General features: G+C 36.3%; 2 protein-coding genes across 6 annotated transcripts in view; both read left to right on the plus strand.

Annotated features, from left to right (window-relative positions):
* crema (cAMP responsive element modulator a) lies at window positions 1–13,489 on the plus strand. Of its 5 annotated transcripts, XM_081374296.1 has the most exons (9): window positions 124–163; window positions 2,213–2,251; window positions 2,536–2,635; window positions 3,858–3,974; window positions 4,682–4,767; window positions 5,661–5,809; window positions 6,046–6,234; window positions 10,470–10,626; window positions 10,736–12,995. In XM_081374296.1, the coding sequence occupies exons 3-9, from the start codon at window positions 2,546–2,548 to the stop codon at window positions 10,878–10,880; spliced, it is 933 nt and encodes a 310-aa protein (XP_081230422.1). In that variant the 5' UTR covers window positions 124–163; window positions 2,213–2,251; window positions 2,536–2,545; the 3' UTR covers window positions 10,881–12,995. The 5 variants fall into 5 exon arrangements, 4 of the variants coding, with proteins under 4 accessions (XP_081230421.1, XP_081230420.1, XP_081230422.1 ...); XM_081374295.1 differs by lacking the exon at window positions 2,213–2,251 and having other exon boundaries at window positions 1–163; XM_081374294.1 differs by having other exon boundaries at window positions 80–2,635.
* LOC308695950 (tripartite motif-containing protein 16-like) overlaps window positions 13,480–17,825 on the plus strand; it is a 15,913-nt gene continuing 11,567 nt past the window's right edge. The window contains exons 1-5 of the mRNA XM_081374242.1: window positions 13,480–14,825; window positions 14,950–15,045; window positions 15,243–15,476; window positions 15,581–15,740; window positions 15,905–15,964. Coding sequence (XP_081230368.1) covers window positions 14,238–14,825; window positions 14,950–15,045; window positions 15,243–15,476; window positions 15,581–15,740; window positions 15,905–15,964 — 1,138 coding nt within the window. The 5' untranslated portion in view covers window positions 13,480–14,237. The remainder of the gene's footprint in view (window positions 14,826–14,949; window positions 15,046–15,242; window positions 15,477–15,580; window positions 15,741–15,904; window positions 15,965–17,825) is intronic.

Raw genomic sequence — 17,825 nt, forward strand, 5'->3', positions numbered from 1 at the left:
GTGTGTTTGTGTGTGTGTGTGTGTATGTGTGTTGTAGGGGCCTCCGGCTGCATTGTTCACATTTCCCAGGCGCATCATCAGAGCTGACGTGGGCTCTACGTGTGCAGCGAGTCGGGCTTCCTCTTCACCCGTAACGAGTGACGAGACTCTACGTAAAACTCGGGTAAGTTATTGCTGGCATGTCGATCTGCCGCCAGAGAGGACCTGGAGAAGAGCGCAGCAAGACGAACATGACATGTAGCTGCTGTTAAATTAGTTTCTCAAATATTATGTGCGCGAGGCGAAGCTGTCTGGACGCGGTTCCAAGTTTAAACAGCGCTAAACTAGCTGTTGAAAAGAAAATAAACCTGCGAACAACGAAAAACGCGCAGATTTCATATTCTAAATGTTTATACTATTTGTCAGAGTTAAGCTGAAACATAATACAAGTACGAAAGCAAATTCAATTCAGAGTCGGCGATATTAAAAATTAAATGAGCCTGTGGAGAATGACGCAGCTTTATCCAGGAATGTGCCAGTAGCCTATATACAGTACACAGCTTGCCTAAAGAACTTAAAAAGTTGATTTACTGCTGTATTTATTTGTGAGCCCATGAATGTTTCAAATGTATGTCATATCCTCGTGCCACCGTTTGCTGTTACATAAGCGCGAGCTGTTCAAAGTTTGCGCGCGTTTGTTTCTGTCAGAAGAAACAGAAGTTAAGAGACCGCTGACATAATGCAACAGCCATAAATCAACATAGGAAGGAACAATCTCAATAAACCACTAAAGCAATCGAGTAAAATATATTTCCTCATAAATTGTACAAGTCTGCTATCTAGAATAGTTTATAAGTTTGGTCATTGGTCAGAAGCATTCAGAGAAAATAAGGAAGTGCACGCGGCCGTTAGAGCGCGCTCAGTTTTTGTGTGCGTGACGCGCAAATCTTAATTACCCCATAAAATACAACTATTAAATTACATATAGGCTACATTTTTGACATATGATTTTTTTTTTCTTCATTATTTCGAATTCTTTGTTAATGTTTAACGGCAGCAATTTAACTCTTGCAGTATTGTATGAAAATTAATTTGTTTTTCCTTCAAGCTCTTTAGATTTTAAAGTCCCTCTGTCCTAATCAAACCCAATGGACCACTTGCACTGAGGTTCGTGACGCACTTCCGTTTGGAAATAGTACGTCTCATTTATTTCCGGTTATGTTTACTGTCAATGTGGTCAATGTAGGCTACTGTGGTCAATGAGTTGTTGAACAAACGCCACTTAAAATGAGTGTCCGCAATCAGATTGAAAAATGTGGCCATTTTTATTGACAGGAGAAGGTATAGGCCTATTCTGATGTTTACTGTGTGCAGAATTTCAAAACTCATCGGAACATGAAGTTTTAATCCAACCCAAGCCGATCTGAGAAAAATGATTTCACCGTGACGCTGAAGTGTATGAGAACAGATGAATAACATCAGTACGAACAACAAACATTTATTTATTTGGATTAAATATTTTAATCATTCTGTGTCATTTTTCAGTGTCAGTCTTTTCACTATTTACATGTTTATGCCCAAAATGCTATAATATTCAAAGTAGTTGACTGTCATTCTCCTCTACTGTGTACGTTATTGATTAAATAGCCTAGCCTATTTAACATTGTTACAGGCACCTCGCGAGCATTCATTCATTCAACTATTTAAAAAGACTGGAATAAACACCAGCGCACACAAGCAATCCTTTTAATAGTCAATTTCATTAAAAATTGTAAACCCAACAGGTATGAAATGTCAGAAAGAGAAAAACACTGTTAATGAGAAGACCAGCATATAGGACTGCTGCAGCTTAGGGGATAAATATATTTAGCCTATTTATTATTCAGAATGCACAGTTGGAAAGAAAATATATTTATAGGAACATTTCAGCAGGCTCAAGATAATTAATACAGAGATCATTATTCATTGTTTTGATCAATTGGCATCCATGAAAAGCGGAAATGCTTAGACCTGTTTTCTGGTTCAAACGCTGGGCGCTCCGCATAACCCCTATTGGCAGCCATAAAACAAAGTGATAATCTGCATTCTCATGTATGTAAGTGCGCTGAACACTCCCGATATGTACTTACTAGAACATGGAAGTAGTTGTGCAAGTAGTCCATTAGTAGATATTATTGAAGCTTTGGCCCTCTGTTCTAACTTTTTTTTTCATGCATTTTTCATTTCTCACAAGATCGTGGAAGGGTATGTTTCACAATTCACCCTGATGCAGGTACTGTATATAAGGCTAAAACGGCCATTTACACTGTCAGCAGGTGAAAAATCCACTGTGGAAAATAAGAAACTGCTTCACAAATCTCAAAAAAACATATACATATCAACACAAACACTTATACCGAACAGTTTTATTGCCTCACATCTTGGACCACTCGATTGGCAAACCTTTGGCTGAAATGATGGATTATTGCATCAAATGCAATTTAGGCTTTTTAAAATCTTGTGACGTATGACTGTACAGAGCGCTGACTGTGCATTTCCTCTCTGCTCTGTCGCTAGGCCGATCGCCATGGAAACTGCAACCATAGCGCAACAGGAAGCCAGTGCAACTGAGAAAATTACAAGTGAGATACAGTCAGATTCTGACTCACTCACACAGGTACAGATATGACGTCTGTTTCATTTTGTATATAAAGATCATGCCAAACTGAACACACATACATTAATGTTTGAATAAACTAGGGAAAGTGAATGAATGAAGAATTTATCTACTATTGTACACCCAAAGCACTTTATAATCATTTCAGGACAGGAGTCTCTCCTCACCCACCTCCACCATTTTGAAAAATGTACTACACATTCCTAACCATAGAAAAGATATGGTTTGACTATCATATTCATATACCGTGGTATTAATGTGGATTAATCCAAGCTACTTAGAATAATAACATGATAATACCATAAAAAACATGGTAATATTATGATACAATGTCCCAAAAACATGGTAATATCATGGTACTTATACTTATGTGTGTTGTTAGACTGCAATATTTACAGACTAAATGTAAAAATAAAGATTGTGCAAAATATGACTTGTATTGTATTGTATTAAAAGTGTGTTTTAGTATTATATACACTATTAAAGTATTTATTAATATTTTGAATTTGCTTTTATATTTATATTTTTTGTTTTAATTTTAGTTATGAATCTAATATTTATATTTTATTTTATTTCAGCTTTATTTCAATTAATTTAAAAATATATATTTTTAGTTTTAGTTAAGAGATAGTTCCCCCAAAGTTGACAATTCTGTCATCATTTACTCACCCTAAAGTTGTTCTAAACCTATATGAGTTTCTGTTATTCTGTTAAATATTTTAAAGAATGTTTGTAATCAAACAGTGGACGGTAGTCATTGACTTCCATAGTTGGAAAAAAATATGTAACACTTTAGTTTAGGGTCCAATTCTCACTGTTAACTAGTTGCTTATTAGCATGCATATTACTAGGATATTGGCTGTTTATTAGTACTTCTAAAGCATACATTAATGCTTTATTCTGCATGACCATTTCTAATTCTAGAGACCATTCTACATCCCTTAATCCTACCCAATGCCTGAACTTAACTTAGCTACCTTACTAACTATTAATAAGCAGTCATTAGGAGTTTACTGAGGCAAAAGTCATAGTTAACAGTTAGTTGATAGTCAGAATTGGACCCTAATCTAAAGTGTGACCAAAAAATACTATGGAAGTCAGTGGTTACCATCTTTTGTGTTCAGCAGAAGAAAGAAATGAGCAAATGATGACAGAATTGTACAATAATAGCACTGGGTTAAACAGCCTCAGACATGTCTTACCCTCTGTCTGTCTCTCTCAGGTGAACGAGGGTGTAGCTGTGGTGTCATTACCTGATGGACAGACACTACATGTGCAGGGAGTCATTCAGACAACACAGCCCTCTGTTATACAATCACCTCAGATACAAACTGTGCAGGTACACACATACAGGTTTTTTATGTATGTAATACATTTGTACAGAACTGGTGTAAATATAAGCCTTTGGAAAAGTTACCATCTATACAGTCCACACTTATTAAACCATAATGTGTGCTGTTCTGTGAGCCATTCAAGCACAATCCTGTCATTCATTTACCTGTTCCTTCACCTGGAGAGGCTGACCAATCACATTGCGGGCAGTTTGAGCTGTAGCCAATCACAGGGCACGTTTACTCATCCTGGGATCAATGGGATGAAGGAGATGCAGATTGACATAGTAACAAGAAGAGTGAGAGTAGCTGTATAGAGCAGTAATGAGATTTGTGCGAGTCAATGCATCTGATCTTCTTGGTAACACACACACACACACACAAAGCCCACGTCAGACAAAACAAATCTGCTCAGGAGAAGATAGAAAACTCATGGTCACTTGGCACAATTGTTATCTATTGTGACACATATGTAAAAGACATATTTCATCAAGCACTAAAGATGGATTTTGAAAGAATATCCTCTTTTTTCATTCAATGAAGCCTTAAAATGATGAAAAAGCGTTCTATATAGTCTCTATGACTGCTGAGCTAATACTAAAGATGTGTGTAAAGAACACCCAGAAATATAAGTAGTTATTCACTGAAATTTCCCCTCCACATTAGGCTCATTTGGCATTAAGGCGAGTGCATATGTGTGTTTAAATGTTTTTAGGTAGCTTCTGATACCGGTGGCCCAGTTACAACACCATCAGATTCTCAGAAGAGGAGGGAGATTCTGTCCAGACGCCCGTCTTATAGGTGAGATCCATTCTTGAACGACACAGTGTTATTTTAGCATTATTCATAAACTATTATAGTATTTCTTCATATTTATTAGCTTTTACTTTCACTGAATTAGCTTTTACTTTTATATTTTCATTTTTCATTTTAGTTTAAGTTTTAGTAATTTTAACATGCATTTGTCATTTTTATTTAGTTTTAGTCATTTAATACTTCAACTTCAACTTATTTAATATCTAGTTCAGTCATGAAACTCTAGAGGGTGCAGGCTGACAGGTCCTGTACAAGCAGTCATATCATTAGCGCATGGCACAAGCTGATTGGCCTCTGCTGATCCTGCAGCCAATGAGATTGCTTGCCCAACATTTAAATAGTCTGGTTCATTGTTTGCTGTAAGTTATTCCTCTGAAACCCTCCACCTTCCCCAGCTCCACCTGCCTAGATCTGCTACGGGATTTATGCATATCTATTTATGCAGCTCACAGCAGTGAGTCTGTGTATCTATTAGCAGTAGCAAGTCCATACTATTACTATTCCAAGAGTTGTCATGATTGAAATTCAGTTAGTTAAAACAAGGCAGCATTTCTAAGTTTTAATTATTTATTTATTTACTTTTTTTTTTTTTTTTTTTTTTTTTAGGTTAAAGTGTTTCATTTAATATTTATAATAGTTTTTTTTTCAGCTTTATTTTAATTAACGAAAATTATTTTTGATAGTATTAGCTACTTAAAAACACTGGTGGCCAATCAGATATCTCATAACTTGACATCATTCATTTCATCCCTGGAGTCAACAACAAAATACTCCAAACCCAATAATACCCAGAAACCCGCACACATGATAGTTCTTGTCTGAATGTGTTGACATTTCGTGACAGATACTGATGTTTTAGTTTACAAATGCATTTTCAGGAAAATTCTTAATGAGTTGTCATCAGATGTACCTGCTGTGCCAAAGATCGAGGAAGAGGAGAAAGTTGAGGAAGAAGCCACGCCCACCTCTAGTGTTGCTACGGTGACGGCACCATCTTCAATCTACCAGACCAGCTCAGGGCAATACAGTACGTCTGAGTTCATTGCTCAAATAGTTATCACATTGTGTGGCATGACGTGTGAATTCAAGTTATTACCCTTAAAATGAAGGATTTTGTTGTTCATCAGCCCTTTCTTACGAAACAGCAACACATTATTAGATACTGCACAAATGTTTCCCAAATTTATGAAACTCTTATCAGTTGTTATAGCAAGTGTTTGGGAAATTGAAGATAAACTGTCTCATTGTTTTGTGTCTGTGTAGTTGCAATCACTCAGGGTGGAGCGATACAGTTGGCCGGCCCTGGAGGAGAGGCCTTGCAAGGGGTTCAGGCTCTGACTCTTCCCAGCCCCGCCACACCCCAGCCTGGGGCCACTATCCTGCAGTACGGCCCCCAGCCTGGAGACCCTGGCCAACAGCTACTGCTAAGTGCTGGACAGGTGCTCGTTCAGGGTAAGACACTGGAACTTTTATGAACATCTTTAAAAACTTTAATCTGAACCACATCTCTTCTGAAGTCAGTCAGACAGAAAGAGGTTAAAAATCTTTTACAAAATGTTAAAATTGTTGTAATTTCAGCAAAGTGTGTATATGAGCTGTTAGCTGATAGCAGGCCCTGATCGTGGAAGGACAATAAATATACATGTTGCATTGTGGGAATCTAGTTAGATTTGCAGTCAGGTTTGTGTAGGAAGTGAGGATTTTTTTTTTTTTTTTGAAAATACATTTACAAAATAAGGTTGAAAATCTCCTTGATTTGCAAAGATAAGAGTTTCAGCATGTGAACCCACTCACTACTGGTTGGAAATCCAATGTTTTATTTAAATATTATCCTAAATAACAATAATAATAGAAGTACCCTGTTAAAGTATCTGTGTTGAACATTGCAAAAATAATTTTCTTCAACAGTATTTTGGTCTTGATTTTCAGTAAAATATCTAAATATCCTTGAGATATTTTAAAATGAGTTTTCAGAGAATATTAGAGCATATATACTTATTTTAAGTTTATCTTACCCTATTTGCAAATAGTTGTTTTAAGCATAAATCCGAAATCAAATAAAAATATATTTCCCAAAAACAAGTTTTATTTATTTTAAGGGTTTAAATAATTTTACTTCAAAAAAAAAAAAAAAAAATACTGATAAAGACAATATTTTTTGCAGTGAATAGAGAAGTGTTTGTGTTCATTAACATTTTTTTTCCTCAAAGTGACTAGTCTAATTCTTTTGTGTTTGTTAGTTTAATAAAAGTAACTAAAAATAAATGTTTTATACTTTGCTCCTGGTAAAATTGTAATATTGATAGAGATGGAACATTTAAACAGCAGCTCTGAGCAGAACAGATCACAAGAATATAGATTGTTTCAAATGATTTCCCACCTATTGAAACAGATAGGCCTTTAGAGATATCCTTAAAGATATTTATCTATGTAAACAGAGTTATATGAATATGACGCCTGACGTGTGAGTCTCTATGTGTGTGTGTGTGTGTAGATGACCATTTCAGATGCCTGTGTAGTGTTATGAGGTGAAATGGGCACAGTATCCTTTTGTTTGAGCTGCAATGCTTTTGCGTCACCATGTTCTAAAAATACATACTCAATAACATATCCCTCCTTCTCTTGTCTTCTTCCCTTCTCTTTTACCATGAACTTAAACATTTCAATTCCATGCAGTTGCAGAGACTTGTTAGAAAGCAGTTTTAATGTTCCTCAGGCCATACATTTAAGCATAGAAGTTTAATCACAAACCTAGTGTCTTCTTTCTCTCAATCTCTCTGTCTCTCACACACACACACATGGGTGTGGGGGGGGCATTCTCCAGAGGGAGTGTGTTATTTCCCTGTGAGACTGCCGTGATGTCATAGTGATGTCAATGCCCTTAATAGTAACCTGTAATCTGAGAGAGAGAGAGAGAGAGAGAGAGAGAGAGAGAAGGACGTAGGGAGGGAGAGAGAGAGAGAGAGAGAGAGAGAGAGAGAGAGAGAGAGAGAGAGAGTGAGAGAGGGAGGGTTAATGGCAAAACATTAAGTGTCACAACTCAAACTCAGACAGTCAGAGAGAGTCTATGAGAGAGAAACTCACTCAGTGAACCAGCTGAAAGGAAGAGAGAGCTTTTAGAGGAAATAAAGAGGAAACAGAAGATAGTGCTCAAAAGACAATCACAACTGGATTACTACAGCATAGAGATGGCAGTGACCGGGGAAGAGACCGAGTCAGGTGAGAGAGAGAGAGATGTGTGTGCATGTGTGTGTTTTATGAGGGAAAAGTCAGTGATGCTAATGTATATATGCTGTATGCATTATGAAGTTCTGTATTTTGTCATTTGGTAAATAAGCTAGTAGCATGATGAAATAGACATTGCTTTGTGTTGTTTTTTAAAGTGAATATTGGTAGTTATTTAAACTTTAATTTAGTTTTTATGTAGTTGCCTCTTAACTTTTTTGCCTTTTACTTGTAAATTTAAATTATGTGTGTAGTAAATAAATGTTTCTATATATTCCATGTAGTCTCAATTAATATGAGTTTATATAATAATAATGGATGTATAATAATAATTTGAAATATAATTATAAATATAGTAATTATTATAAACATATAAAACTAAACTAATAATTATGAAATGCTGTTTACATTTTTTATTTGGAGTAGTCTCTGCAGAAAATGTCAACAATCTCAAAAGTAATTAATGTAGTGAATATAACATTATATTATTAGTAATAATAATAACATTTAATATTGTGAATATTACAATCCTACAACTCTGATAAAAATAAACAGAAGTTATATCATGTGCGAAATTTGTAAACACTGAGAAAGTGGGACATCAGACAGTGGAAGAATGACACTTGTTTTCGGGCTTCTTTTGCGTGTTTCCTTTTAAGTGGTTGAAACTTTCTTCTCAGTCGTAAACACACTCATTGACATGCTCCTGTTTTACGAAATCAGGCTGCAAATCTGCCTGTCTATTCACACACATGAATCATTGAGAGAAAGAGAGAGGCTGACAAAAGCAGAGAGAGAATGAGGGGGGAGGAGGGAGGAGCTTTCTGTTTGACGTCAGTCTGTTTCCTGGAAGCCTGCCGAAGCCGAGACGGGGAGAGAGAGAGAGAGAGGGAATGGGGTGGGGGTTTGGGCAACGACGCACACAGTGACATCAGCATTTTGTCACATTGTCTGATAACAAACGCACACACACACACATGCACGTTAAGTCAAGGCATATCCAGTTTGTTGAAGGACGTTTACTGCTGGGAACATTGACTGATAGCTGCATTAACACTGTCTGTACTGCACCAGTGACCTTATACTTATATTTGAATGTTACTTCAGGTATTTTTAATGTTGTTTGTGTGGGTGGATGTTATAGTTTTTATATAACTGCTCTGTTCATTGTTATTGTTTTGGATTTATTACATAAACTAATGAGTCCAATTGTTATTGTTTTGGATTTATTACATAAACTAATGAGTCCAATTAGACTTGCTCTTTTAAACCTGGTTACAATAGCAGTGAAAGCTGATTGGTTAGATCCAGTTTTATGTGCCTCTTTATTAGTCGGCTAAGTGTCAAAAAAGAATTGCAAAAATAATGCTTATTATTATATCCTATTTTCTCAAGATAATTTACTTTATGGGCTCTGTTTGCTTCCATATGTTTGGAAATTAATATTAATAATAATTATTAATAATTATAAAAAAATTGATTATACACTTTTTTTAATTAGCTCAAGCATAATATCATCACTGATCTAAAAAAAATTATCTGTGAGTTTTTAGGCACAGATAAAACATTTTTCCGATTAAACCATTACAAAAATAATGATGATGATTATTATTATTATTACATACTGTTTTCTCAAGATAACAACAACTGTGATCTCTGTTTGTTTCCATATGTTTGAAATAATAATAATACATAAAATTAATAATAGTAATTGTTGGTGTTGTTGAGTACAATTATTGTCAATAATAATGAATTATATGAACCTATACACTTAATTATACAATAAATTAAACTACTTTATTCACTTATAATTTAACATGGAATTTTTTTTTATTATTTATTTGGTGTCTCAGCTCAAGCCCATATATCACCTCTAATCTACATTTTTCATTTGAGTATTAAACCTTTTGCAGATGAAACCATAACCAGAATTGCACAAATAATGATTATTATTATATTTTCACGATTTACTCAGCTCTTTTCTTCCATATGTTTTGAAATCAAATTATTGTTATTATACACTATTTTTTTATATTTTACATCCTAAGGATATACACTGTTTTAAGTTTTAAGATAAAGATTAAACCATCAAAATATTGTATGTTGCATCACTGGCCATAAATTACTGGTAACCTTTTACAATATAGTTGTAAATGCTAACATAAACTAACCATGAACAATCATTTTTGCATAATTTTTTTGTAGTTTAATTTCAAAATCAGTTTAATTTCTAAATATACCATTGTACATTTTAGTTTCTAATGCATTAATGTTAACATGTATGTAAAAATGAACATTAACTATGATTAATATGATGTAAATGCATTGTTCATTGCTAGTTCATGTTGTCAACTATTGTGTAACCAATTTCACTGTAAATTAATGTACACAGCCAAACTTTAAAATGTTACCCTTTCATCTATCAAAATATATAATGCATTTTGGTTTATTTGTGCATGTAGCTGCCACAGGAGACATGCCGGCGTATCAGATCCGCTCCCCGTCGTCAGGGTTACCACCAGGTGTCGTCATGGCAGCGTCGCCGGGGGCCATGCACAGCCCACAGCCGAATGCAGAGGAGGCCACACGCAAGAGGGAAGTCCGCCTGATGAAGAACAGGTACACACACACCTGAGTCTCAACTCGTGCATGTGCTTCAGCTCGTGCATTTTTCTTTTTGGGGTTTTTTGAGCCTGCTCCTGTTTGACCTTTTATTTGCGTGTTGTAGGGAGGCGGCGCGCGAGTGTCGCAGAAAGAAGAAAGAATATGTCAAGTGTTTGGAGAATCGCGTCGCTGTGCTGGAAAACCAGAACAAGACTCTCATAGAGGAGCTAAAAGCTCTCAAAGACATCTACTGCCACAAGCCAGAATAGCCCTCACAAACACTGCGCAAGGACTGTGTGATACACAAACTACCTGTCTCTTCTCTTCTTCTGTCACACCGCCTGGATTTGATCGTTTTCGCTCGTTTGTTTAGCCAAATGTTTTTATAAGAAGTTGCTAACGTTGCTTTGAGGATGCTGAGGTCTACTGCTGTCTGCATTTTATCCTCTCTCACACACACACACACACACACACACACACACACACACACACACACACACACACACACACACACACACACACACACACACACACATACATTTTAAGATTGGCATATATTATTCCTGTCCTCCGTTCTTCGAAAAAACTGGAAGTCTTCATTGATATGTGTGGAAAAATGTATGAGCTTTAGTTTAAGTTGAAATCAGAAAAAGCTAAGTTTGATGAGTAGATGTGAACTGGTTGCACACTGCGCACATAAGCAGCATGTTTACAGTTTTGGCGCATAAATATGGAGAAAATACACTGTAAGCCCATTTGAAGCAACATAAAATAATGGAGTGATATACTTATTCATTGATGCAGCAGGCTACATTTGTAGTGAGTTTCTCTTCAGTAAGTCTGATTGAATCCAGGTGATTTAAGCATTTTATTGGATGTATATTTAAATTAGATTTCAATCACATTTTAATATTTATTTTATAATTTATGGTTTTAATAAAGAAAATAGTTAATGAAGTACCCCAGAAATCACTATTTTCTCGTTTTCTGTATAGATTCCAGATTCAGGTTTTGCTGTTTATGTGCGCAGTGTGAAACACCAGTTTCCACATAGTAGTTTTTATATCTGTGAAATTATGTGTTAGATGGAATGAACTATTTTAAGTTGTTTATTAACAGGCATGAGCTCATGGCTGATTGTAACAGTGACCCATAACTTCACCAAGAAACATGACATAATGTTGATGAATACATAATATTGATGTAAGTGCTTAAAGGGATAGTTCACCCAAATATTTAAATTTTGTGTGCACTATTTTTCTTCTGTGGAACACAAAACATGACATTTTAAAAAAATGTCAGTGGTGTCCAGTGTTGTTTTGGACCCCCATTGTCTTTCATTGTCTAGACAAAACCAGTTCTTCAAAATTTCCTCTTTTGTTTTCCGCAGAAGAAAGTCATACAGGTTTGGAATGACATGAGGGTGAGTAAATGATGACAGAATTTTCATTTTGGGGCAAACTCTCTTTAAGACTGCTCTTAACTCCCTTTATTTCTATTAAATCACACATATTTACTTTTATTCATTCAGCACACTTTTATTCAGAGTGTACAAGTAAGAAAAATACAAGCATAAGCACTTCTCTGTCAATTTCATCATGTCTGTAATATAAAGTGTATGTTAATATGCAGACAAACTATAAATTAGCCATTTGTAGGTTGATTGCTCTGTTTGTTTGAGCATCCCAAAAATAGCATCTTTGGATCAACCAATGGAGTGAGTTTGAGGCGGAGCTACCTTTTTGAAAATGTTCATTTTTTTTATCTGTTTTGTGATGCTAGAGGCAGAGAAATTACACACTTCAGCTTTTATGCTTTGTTTATCTGTGCTCCAATTCATAAAATGTGAGGAACAGTACATTGTGCATGGTGAAGGAAGGAAAATGGTGTAACATTATGAATTGTGAATGTTACTTGCATTACAAATATTGCTTTTGATGTAATATTGTATATTATCTCAGTAATGAATTTATTATTTCATTGTTTATTATAATATTAGAAGTGAAGTATGGAAGTAAAGAGCCATTTATGAGTAATAAAAGTGCAGGTTTTCTAAGTCAGAGAGGTGGCACTAACTCATATTTCAGCTGTTAGGATGTGTGTGTGTGTGTGTGTGTGTGTATCTTCTGTTTATCAGACTGCTAGTCATCATGACTTCATCTTCACTTACAGCCAATCATGTTTCTGTGTTTTGATGCTGTACTATTTTATGTAGTCTGGTCAGAAAATGGATTTGGTTTGATATTTAAATAGCTTATGTTTTCAATTAACCTCTTAATTAGACTCTTCAGATTGATGTTAATATAACAGATTGTATGCCCTGCCTTTCTTTAACACTGTACAGAGCGCTGACATCTATTTTTAATAAAATATTTTTGTAAATGTATATGATCTTCCCACATGGTCAAACCTGAATTTTGAGAAGCTCTATTTATGTCTTTTTAGGGTGTAGTATTTCTAACTAGCTGTATATAAAAACAGTAAATATCCCCATTTAGATCATTTAGACACATTTTTGAAATCCTAAAAAATTACTTATGTTTTTTGTGCACATTGTTTGCACAACACTAACAAAAGTACACACTTGAATGTAAATGTATTTTTGAACAGATCCTGTGTGTGTGACCTTCAAGAATTTGTTTTATCTGAAAATGTTGTATTGCACACTGATCTTAAATAATCTCCAAGCCTGGTTGGTCTGGTCTGGTCTGTTTTAGCTGGGAGATTAGCTTGCTAACCAGCTAAACTGCATTAACACCAGCTGGGCCTAATTGGGAAACAGTTTAAAATCATCAAAGACCAGCAAACAAGCTTAATCTGCTTTAAGATGGTTTCAGTCAGTTATCTCAGAAATAATAAAACTAAAATCTTTCAGCATACTTGTTTCTGTTTATTTGTCTCTCTCTTTCTTAACTTCTACTATAGCAAATTACTTTGCATGTATAGCCTAGGTATTTAGCTAAAGCATCTTGATCTGCTTTTAGCTTTATCCGAGGGTTGAATATGAGTGTTTTCGAGACTTTTGTAATCAGCATGAAGCGATGTTTTTTTTGAATGATATTGCATTACTGTCAGAGCGGTCTGGGCGCTAGAATGTGCTGTATCATGCGTTTGGCACGAACAGGCAGAACATGGAAAATTCCACAGTGTGTTAGAGCGCCCTCTACTGGAACACGACAGTTTTACACGCTGGAAAACTGTGTTCCTGTACGACACTGTCATCTAGTGGATGTTCAAGGCAAGCCGTTTTTACATTTATTATTAAAATCTCTATTAAAATTATCTATTTTTGTTACTAGTACGTATTCTTTAATTAATAGTGTACATGATCCAACTATCAGTAGTATTTAAATAGTTTATCACAATTGCATTCTTTAAACCATGTAGGCTACCATGTCAATCACATTGCATAAACATTTCATTCTTTCAAGAGTTAGAAAGTTATAAAATTCGCTCTCTGTAGCTTTGCATTCTTACACTGTCTGCCTGGGTCTGTCTATTATGATGTTCTACAGTTGACATTATGTTATAGGAACCTGTTTGCACACGTTTCTTAATGTACAGAAACAGGAAACGCCTCAGTTCGGAGAAAACGAAAGTTTAGCAGTTGTACTCTACACAACAAAATGGCAGACGCCAGTATTTTATGGCCTCGGGATACATTCAACTGTTCAATCTGTCTGGATCTACTGAAGGATCCAGTGTGCATTCCCTGTGGACACAGTTACTGTATGATCTGTATTACAGGCTGCTGGGATCAGGATGATCAGAAGGGAGTCTACAGCTGCCCTCAGTGCAGACAGACCTTCACTACAAGACCTGTTTTAGGTAAAAACACCATGCTGGCTGAAGTGGTGGAGAAACTCAAGATGACAAAACTACAAGCTGGTCCTGCTCAGTGTTACACTGAATCTGGAGATGTGGAGTGTGACGTCTGTACTGGGGACAAAAATAAAGCCGTCAAGTCCTGTCTGGTGTGTCTGAACTCTTACTGTCAAAATCATCTGGAACAACATGAGACTTTGTTCAAAAGTAAAAGACACAATCTAATGGACGCCACTGGACGACTTCAGGAGATGATCTGCCCTCAACATGAGAAACTACTGGAGATTTACTGTCGTACTGATCAGACCTGTATATGTTACTTGTGTATGGTGGATGAACACAAAAACCATGACACTGTATCAGCAGCAGCAGAGAGGACTGAGAAACAGGTATGACTTGAATTTCCCCCTAACAGCTATATAAATGAAGATCATTATAAAAAAAAGTATAAAGCGTTTTACTTGTTTTTAGCATGCAGTAATATAAGGTGGGGATTATTTGTCATTCCTGCAGAGAAAATTGGGTGAGATGCAAAGAAAATACCAGCAGAGAGTCCAGGAGAGACAGAAGGAGCTTGAGGAGCTGAGAGAGGCTGTAGAGTCTCACAAGGTGAGTTTAGAGCAGAAGAACTGCTGGAAGAGCTGTTTCAGACTCAGTTAGGACTCTCCTCCAGTCAGTCCGTGAGGAGCCAGTGCTGGAGCTCTTTCAGTCCCACTGAAGCCCACTGTGGGGAACAGGCTGTGTGAGGGACCAGTAAGAGCTGAGTGAATGGACTGGTTCTAATGCGTCTCTGTGTGTCCTAACAGCGCTCTGCACAGGCAGCAGTGGAGGACAGTGAGAAGATCTTTACTGAGCTGATCCGCTCCATTGAGAGAAGCCGCTCTGAGGTGACACAGCTGATCAGAGACCAGGAGAAGACTGCAGTGAGGCGAGCTGAAGAACGACTGGAGCGACTGGAGCAGGAGATTGAGGATCTGAGGAGGAGAGACACTGAGCTGGAGCAGCTTTCACACACAGATGATCACATTCAATTCCTCCAGGTAACAGAGATCTGACAAGCAGGACAGTGTCCTTAGGAAGGTTTCCTATCAAATGATTCTGTGTCTTTAGCTAATGTTTCTATTGTGTCTTTGTGTCTGTGTAGAGTTTCCAGTCTCTCTCTGTCCCTCCTGGATCTACAGACTCGTCCAGCATCACTGTCAGTTCTCGTCTCTCTTTTGATGATGTTGGTAAATCTGTGTCTCATCTGAGAGAGAAACTGGAGCATTTCTGCAGAGAGGAAATAGAGAAGATATCTGACAAAGGTAAAACACATTCATCCTTTTATGATAGAAATAGGTAATACATATAATGTAATTTTGTAATATTTTGTAGATCATACAACACATATCAATAAATGTGACATGGTTTTGATAGTTTCTCTTTGTACAGCATGTGAATTATAATAAAGATCTGTTGGTTTCCATAGTAACACACATTGAGATTATTCCTACCCCTGAACCCAAGACCAGGGAGGAGTTCCTTCAGAGTAAGTCTCTATTAACAAAATAAAACATACTGAAACTAAGCAAGTTTTAACCCACTCTATAATCAAATTGCAGAATAAACTCCATAAAATACATAAATATGAACACAAACATCAGTTAATCAATACAAATTCTTGTTTCACATGAGACTTTATTCAAATCAGTTAAATATTTAACAAATGAAATTAAAGTACTTAATAATAAGAATAATTTTACTATTAGTCTTATTCATTTTTATAATGCTTTATTCTCATTCAAAAACACACACACAGCTTTATGATGTCAATAACAGTGACTGTTACGAAGTGGAGGACGCAGTAAGATCCATTTGCAGCTTCATTAGAATAATCAACAGGCAGGGTAAATCAGGGGCAGTCAGAACAATGGAGATAATCTCAAAGCAGAAACAGATAACAGGCAAGGGTCGAGGCAGGCAGCAGGAATCACAGTCCAAAGAACAATCCAGGTCGAGACAGGCAGCAGAAGAATCAGAAGTCAGTATAAACAAACCAAGGTCAGTAACAGTTCAGCAAACACAGGGAAAACGCTCAGAGATTGTACGCCGGGGCAATGCAATACTTCACAGAGAAGTGGAGTGTGGAAGTGGCTTTTATGTGTGTGTGAATGAGGTGCAGGTGTGTGTGTAATCAGTGCAGTGCAGGTGTATGAAGTAATCAGTCCAGGTAGATGCAGGATGGGAAATGTAGTCTGTGAGTGAATATGATAGGACTGCCCTCTGGTGGCTCCTGCTCTCTGTTACCTTCACTTTAACAGTGTTACTGTATATTAAAAAATAAGTATTTTTTTAATGATTGAAATACTGAATTACATGTTGATTATATGCTCTGTCTTAATCAGATTCTCATCAACTCACTGCGGGTTCAAACACAGTGCATAACAACCTGCTACTGTATAAAGCAGCTGCCAGGTACCGGTCCAGTGGTCTGGTCTTTGGCAAAAAACATGTGGCTCGCAAGGTCTCTATCCAGGAGCGGCGCCAGAGTTTTTTTGACAAACATGAGTTTTTGTTTAATTAGGGGTACATGTCATGTCCATGAACTCTTTTATCATTTCTTTTTTTTAAATTCATGAACTTTTCACTTCAATCAATGATCACTTTTATATCAGGGGACATTTCTAATTCATTTAATACAAAAATCCAAGAGATACCCATCTTTTATCTTGCAAAAATGGCATATTCTACACTGGAAGTTGCTGCTTTTGTGCTGTCCGATTTGGTAAATGTGAGGTTTTGCTCTTCTGATTAGCTCTAGAATGCATGTTTCTGTATTTATTTCTTACAAATATTTGTCCAAAATAATCATTTACTTGTGAGAAAGGTGTTTAAAAAAATATTTTGCTCATGCATCTACATTAAATCATCCATTGCAAGTAGGCATACTGTGTGCATTATCTCTCTCTCACACACACGCACACGAAAGAGGATTTATGCTCATCAGTTGGTAAGTGAAAGCCCTGCATAATTAATTCCATATTGCAACTTATTTATTGTTTGCTGAATATTTGTTTGTTTTTAGTTGTCTATGGACCTAATAATTACTACTGTTGAAATTTTATTGAAAAAAAGCACGTCTTTAAATATATATATATTATTATTATTTTTTTATTATCATTTTTTTTTTTTACTGTGGCTCTTTGGGAAAAATGCATTAACCAAAAATGAAAAAATGCCTCTTTGGTCAAAAAAGGTTCCCGACCCCTGGTCTGAAGGGAACAGAGTGATTAAATACACTGACAAACCCCTATCCTGATCATCCAGACAGATTTCATGGTTATCCTCAGGTGTTGTGTCGAGAGAGTGTGTGTGGACGCTGTTACTGGGAGATTGAGTGGAGTGCTGAG

This window comes from Scardinius erythrophthalmus, assembly GCF_964197995.2.
Source record: "Scardinius erythrophthalmus genome assembly, chromosome: 9".
NCBI lineage: Eukaryota > Metazoa > Chordata > Actinopteri > Cypriniformes > Leuciscidae > Scardinius > Scardinius erythrophthalmus.